This window comes from Eutrigla gurnardus (genome assembly GCF_963514095.1).
Source record: "Eutrigla gurnardus genome assembly, chromosome: 15".
Taxonomy (NCBI): domain Eukaryota; kingdom Metazoa; phylum Chordata; class Actinopteri; order Perciformes; family Triglidae; genus Eutrigla; species Eutrigla gurnardus.
The window spans coordinates 2,484,020-2,490,864 of NC_139938.1; the positions used below are offsets into that span (position 1 = coordinate 2,484,020).

General features: G+C 46.3%; 1 protein-coding gene across 1 annotated transcript; it reads right to left on the reverse strand.

Moving 5' to 3' along the window:
- Positions 1-148: 148 nt before the first annotated feature.
- LOC311026298 (short transient receptor potential channel 2-like) lies at positions 149-5,991 on the reverse strand. Its single transcript, XM_084029764.1, has 13 exons — positions 5,880-5,991; positions 4,824-5,516; positions 4,539-4,739; positions 4,269-4,433; positions 3,990-4,029; positions 3,047-3,247; positions 2,804-2,966; positions 2,622-2,714; positions 2,359-2,551; positions 2,145-2,272; positions 1,991-2,063; positions 1,788-1,905; positions 149-1,473 (listed from the first exon to the last, which is right to left on the reverse strand). The coding sequence occupies exons 1-13, from the start codon at positions 5,892-5,894 to the stop codon at positions 665-667; spliced, it is 2,892 nt and encodes a 963-aa protein (XP_083885890.1). The 5' UTR covers positions 5,895-5,991; the 3' UTR covers positions 149-664.
- Between the last annotated feature and the right edge of the window lie 854 nt (positions 5,992-6,845).

Consider the following 6,845-nt stretch of genomic DNA (forward strand, 5'->3'; position numbering starts at 1 on the left):
AAGCTGACACCCAGACTGTCACACTGTAGCCGACTGAGGAAAAACACTAACTCATAACCCCAGCCAGTGTTGTTCCCCTGCACTACCTTCATGAAACACAGGCACAAAGACTTAAAGCAATTTCAAATGTTTTTATTTATTTGTGTTACAAAGTAACTATTGTGTTTTAATTGAACACAAAGCTAAGGATGTAAAGAGAAACCAGAATGACCAACAGGCTTTTTGCTATTGAAGAGTGGAGTTTGAAATACGGCAGTGAGGAAAGACAGCAGTTCAACTAGGGACACACTAATCAACTAACCATGAATATCAGGGGCCTAATTCATGTATTTTCTACTTGTTACTCTTCTACCGTCACTGACACTTAACAAGGTCAACTGGTTCAAGTTCTGCATGCTGAATACAAAGCGTACACCGACTTCGTTTAGATAAATCCATTGGCCAATTAGCTGATTGGGGAGAAAAGAAAACATTTGCCAAAAAGGAATTCTCTGAATCAGCTTTTCAGTAGAAAGATGAAGATCTCTCACAAGGGTAGCGAGGAGAATTGTTGCATACTTCCTTAATTAGCACATAATGTCTTGTTTGTTAAAGCTGTACAAAAATCAAAAATTAGAAAATGACAATTTGATGTGTTTACGGGCGGTTATGTGCAAGACTCTGGTTACGGTGCCACCAACACCCCATCGATGGACCCCGCTCCCTCTTGGGATCCGAAGCCCGTGTCCTGGGAGCTGCTGCTGCCCGTCGGCGAGGGAACCGTCTTCTTGCCTCCAGGTTTTGCATTGCTCTCCCTGACACCGCACTCTATGTCTATTAACTTGTTACCTACTCTCTTTGTGTCTGCCTTCTCGCTGTTCACCTTGATGCTTTCAGCTTGTTCGGGGGTCTCTGCATGTCTTTCACCCAGCGTGGCCCCTGTGGCCATCTCGCCCTCCCATCTTTTTTCTGCCTCCTCCTCTGCAGCCTCTGCTCTCAGCTTGTCTTCTACACAGTTTAAACTTCTCCCTGCCACCACTTCCTCCTCCGCTTCATTTACCTCTGCTTCCACCTGCTCTTTCTTCTCACTTTCCTTCTCGTCTCCCAGCTCGACTTGAGCTCTGCCTTCCTCCATGTTCACCACATCGCTATCTGTCGCCTGCTTTGATCCCTTCGCTCCACATTCACACGGCTGGTTCTGTTGCGTGTCTGACTCCTGCTTTGGTTCCGAGTCGACCGAATCTTTTTCCATTCCTTCCTCTCTGTGGTGCACTGTCACTTTAAGAGATGCATATTTGTCATCTTGTCTGCAGTTAAAACCTCTGAAATTGTTCTTGGCACCGGTGATGTATTTCCCTAGAAACGAGGAAGCATCCTTGGTCGGGCCGTCGCTTGCAGAGTGTCCATCATCCATTAAAACTGGCATGATGACTTTCATATCGTTGTGCATCCTGCAGATGGTTTTGTTCAGCAAAGTGATCCGATTACCGATATCTGAGAGAAGAGAATACTCCAGTGACAATACAGCATGCAGGCTCTTTAATGACAACTACTTGTTCATGCATTGAACACGTTGACGCGCCACAGTTTACTGTTTTTGTAACTTCGTCTGATGCGTTTCTTGTTATTTTTGTATTACTTGTGAAGCACTTTGTTGCTCTATTTTTAAAGGGTGCTGTAATAATAAAGTTATTATTATGATTTAAGAAAGATGAAAGTGGGCGACATGCATCAGGCCAGTTTTGTGAGGCAACATGTCTTTTTTGATGCATTACTGAGGGACAGATTAGTGTTGTAGTCATGGTTACCTTTCCTCTTGGTCTCCTCGAACTCCCTGCGTGCGGATTCAATGTAGCGCTGGACCAGAGCTCTGATCACCTGCTGCCGGTAAGGTAACTTGCCTTCTTCTGATCTTTTATCATTGGTCTTAAAACACGGAACATCATGCATTTCAGTACAGTGTTGAGCAAAGATTATGAAGATTTATCTATTCTACTTTGAACACACTTACCATAGAGGCTATAGGGGGATAATCGTTCTCTGAACGACGAGGGCAGCAGCAGCAGATTCTTCTAAATGTTCCCCTGAAACAGAATTAAAGTAAATAAACAAAGACATGGATACACAATGTGGTGTCTTTGCAGGATAAATTTGCTTCGGCTCACCTTAAGACGTAATAAAAGGCTTTGGGTGAGGGTATGATGTTGAAGGGCACAGGCATGGTGAGGCCCAATCGGAAGTAACTGAGGTACAGCTTTGATCTGGCAAATTTCCACTCAACATCAGCATCATCCTGGAATAAGAATGTTGAGGTATCTGTGCCGTTGTTGGGGTTTATGCTTTTGTTTCAGTTGTAATGTAAAAAAGAGATCTCTTTACCTCAATTTTCTGAAAGGAGTTTGTGATCATGGCAATAAGCATGTTGAGCAGGACGATGACGATGACGAGCGTGAAGATGCCGTACAGAATCCTCCCGACAAACTCCGCCAACACGTACTGAGGCATGTCCACGTAGTCCTGGTTGGCCACGCCGAACATGGTCCAGAATAAGAAGTGGAACGTCTCGTTAAACCTGCAGCGATCAGACCGTTGTTAAACCTTCACCCCAACTAAGAAGAGTGATGCATACTGTATATTCTTACCTGCCAAGATGTGGGGAGATGACATAAGGCACATAGACATTATTGATGCCACAGAGGAAGGCTGTTCCGATGATCATCAATATAAACATGAATCTTAAAAATGAAAAAAAAGAAACATTTGCTCCATTGTGTGCCCTGATGATCAACAACACAGGAGGCCGGTGAGAAGAAGAAGCTCTTACCTCATCATATCATCGATCATCTTCCCGATGGAAATCTGCAGAGTCCCCAGAGACTCGTGAGCTGGCAGGATGGACGCCAGCCGTGTGAAGCTCAGCATGCTGGTGACTGCAAACAGCACCTCCGCAATCAGCTGGGGGTCCTCCTGATGCCAGTCCTCACGCACTGCAAGAGACCAGTTCCGCGTCACGAAGGGTCGAGACCTCCAACAACGACTTTGGATGGATGGTGTACGCTTCCCTCACCAGTCTGAGTGAAGTAGACGCACTCCTCCGAGCCGTTATGATCGTGGCACACGAAGTGGCCTTTGACCTTGATGAGCACACGCAACGCGAAGGAGGCCAGGTACATGCTGAGCACCATCACGTCCAAGCAGTTCCACCAGTCCAGGAAGTAGCACCGCAGCCCCTCGATCCAGACCTCCTTACACTCGTACCAGAAGAAGCCTACGTGAGACGGCGAGGCGTTAAAGGTGCTATTGACAACATTGATAACATCCAGCCACTAGATGTCGCACTCGCACTCGCTTTCTATTGCATTCACATCACAACACAGCTGTTGCTCGAAGATCATGCCCTCAATGGGTTGCCAGTACTGAGCACTTGGGACTGGTACTGAAATTGCGCCCGCTTATGTCAACTACATGACAGTAACTGGCAACCCCAAAGACTTTACACGAGAAGTGAAACTTTGATTCTGCACCTTTCTAAAGGGTCTGTGGATCTGTTTTTTTAATTATTCGATTAAATAAAAATGTTATCAATTACCTTTAACTTCAAGTCACCTCTTTAAACATTATGGCAGAGATCGTTTCCAGGCCAAAGACCCCCCTGATAGTGACCCGGTGGAGGGACCCCCTATTACATATCGTATAAAATTGTGTTCCTCATTATAACAGTACTTTGTAATGATGCATGCATACAATGCTAAGACATTAAACTCCCATTGGTCAATTTCTATGCAGGCCTATGGCTGATAGACTGAAGGGATTTTTTTTATTCCAAATCGTAGACTATAGCTTTAAGGTGTATTCTTGGACATATTAACATTTTTGGAAGAAAAAAAGTTTGGGATCAAATCATTTCGGGGACCCCCAGCAGTAACTCTACGGACCCCCTTGGGTCCCGAACCCCCTGTTGAAGATCTCTGCATTACGGAAGGGGTCAGAAAAAGACAAGGGGAACCCACCAACCACCCACACCATGTGGAAGGAGCTGTGCAGCATGTTCTGCTGCCGGGAAGCAAACTTGTCTCGATACAGCTCCATCGTGATCGACTCTCCGAGCAGCGTGATAAGAAACCACAGGTAGGAGGCCGAGTGGAGGAGGAACTTGATGACAGGAATCCTGAGCATTTTTCCTACCTGGTGAAAACACAAAAACACACGTTTCCAGTCTGTGACACTTTACTTTCAGAAAGTGCGTAATGAACCCCTGTCTACATTTAGAACACTTCGTGTGATGTGACCTTTGACTTGGGTGCAACCCAGTAGACGAGGCAGAGGAGGGGCATGGTGAGAAAGATCGCCACGGAGACGAGCAGCTTCCAGGCCGTCCTGCTGCCTCTCCAGCCGGCCAGGTTCCCACACCAGATAGACGACAGCACCTGCTGGCAGATCGGGTGGGCCACAAACTGCACGCACACACAGACACACACAGACACACACAGAGGGAGAGACACATTGTGGATCAAGTACACATCTTCTTTCCACTGGAAGTCGTTTCTGCATCCAGCTACCTGCTTCTGGTTGAAGTTGACAGCGAGCCGCAGGCGGGACAGGTTGGGGATTCCCTCGTCAAAGGCCTGCTCCTCTAAGGAGTCCTGGCTCTCGTCTCCACAGCTGTTCAGTATGGTGGTCACCTCGCTCTGGTTGCGACACATGCCCAGCAACTCCACGGCAAACTCCTGACACAGCTCCTCCAGGTCCAGGTACTGAGGCTGCAGGACGAGAGGCACCACAGCAGGAGTCAAGGCACAGCACAGACAGCCAACATGCACAGGAAGCACGGATCATCACCGGACCTTGAACTCTGGCTCTTTTTGCGAGAGCGTCCGGAGCTCTCTGCTGAGACTGAAAGCCCGGAGCATGGCGTCGTCGGAGGTGATGGACAGGTAGGCACGACTGGCGATGCCGCGGTAGGTGTTGATGCGAGACAAGGAGAACTTCAGCAGGTCGTACTGCCGGCCGTTACGACACTCCAGACAGGCACAGGATATCTTATGTGGCCACGGGATGATGTGACCTTTTTGGGTGAGCATGGTGACGATATCGTACAGGTCCTTCTGGCAGGCTAAGGTCAGAGGAGTCACGCCGGGAGCAAACTGGGAGTTGTCAATAGAGTGATCAAAGATGGCCTGAGAGAAGGAGCGCACATCCATCTTGTTGCCCTTCTCCTGGTCCAGGCGGTCCAGCAGGCGCTTCACCACTCTGGGTTGGTTGGTGTCGACGGCGACTAGCAGGGCCTCGTGGATCTGTCGGAAGTCAAACTTGACCCCCTGCAGGAGGGCGTCCATGCAATTCTCGTTGCCCAAGCGGATGGAGAGGTTGAGGGCCTCCCTCCACTGGCGATCCTCAGACTCATCCAGCTGGCGGGTGATTCCATCCCCGGTCTTCAACAATCCACATATCAGCTCTACTTTCTCCTCCTGAATGGCACCGATGAGCTCCGGAGGGAACCGCATCTTCTTGTTCATGATCTCGCGCCATTGTTCTGGCTGAGGGACAGTCAACAGCAGTATTAGATGTCCATTCGCACATTTTTAGGAAATCAATGTTAGATATCAGAAGAAAAAGTTTGATTTCATAAAAGAAAATTAAAGCCTGGACAAAATATTCTGGTTTCGTACAAAAAAATTACAGGATGTACAAAAGTAAAAAGCGTGGCACATTCTACAACTGACTGGAGACACTTATGATATCAACAACTCATGAAAAAAGAATATATAACTGTGAAAAAATGAAGCGGATGCCTGGAACACAGCATCTCAGATTAAGACATTAAAACATTCTTTGAAATCTCAGATCTACTGAAGGACAAATAATTAAAAACCAAATCATCTGAAGAAAACTCTGCTTACCGTGAGGTTTTCCATTCCTGATTTTTTTTTCTAAAACTGGACAGTTTGGAGCAGCGATCCTAAAGCACAATCACATTCTCTGGAGACATAAATTTGAGTGTCAGAGATGAAGGTAAATTCGGTAGAATATTAGTCGATGGCACAAGGAGCCGTAATAAGAGGAGAACTGAGGACTTTGGTGTCCTGCGATCATGTGCTACCGGCTGACTGCATGGAATCAGCACCCACAAACTCAATAACACACTTCCTTCCCCCATGGGGCAAGGCCAATTAAAACGTAGCCAGTTCAAAGTGTTTCATGCTCGACTGGGCCCCGAACCAAACTGTTTCACAGTGCCACGGTACAATTAAGGTAGCTGTTGCTGAACAGGCAGCAGCTGTCATTGTTTCCCCCAGAGGAGCTGGAGGGAAAAACAAGGAGCTGCAAGTGAAGGATACGCCGATTAGTTCCACCACTCGCTTTTCAGGCACACACAGTTCTCTTTAAGGAAGTCCATCTACTAAAATTATACCAATTTATTTTTGTCTCCAATCTTCTATAAAGTTCTTCCACCTGGTTTGACGATTTAATTCTGTCATTGGAGTATTTTTCTATTTATAAGGGATGAGAAACTTCTCAGCTAATGTCAGATTAACTACTGTATAACTACAGTGGTGTCATGTCTCAAAGTATGTTTTCTAACTTAATATTTCTATTCCACTACAGTTCTACTACTGGTCCTTTTTTTTTTACTGCACGTTGTAACTATTTTTTTATTTTAAAAATAAAAATGTTGTACCACTCACTGGACAAAGCAAGCATTGTGAAGGTGTCACTTCAGGCTCTGGGTCGTGACGGCTGATTGATTTTCTGTGCAAGTCCAAGCTGTTATATGAAATATTCAGCAATAAAAAATAGTAACACAAAGAGGGGACGGTGATGATCTAAACTGTTATTTATGTTAACCCAATAATGAGGTATAAGCT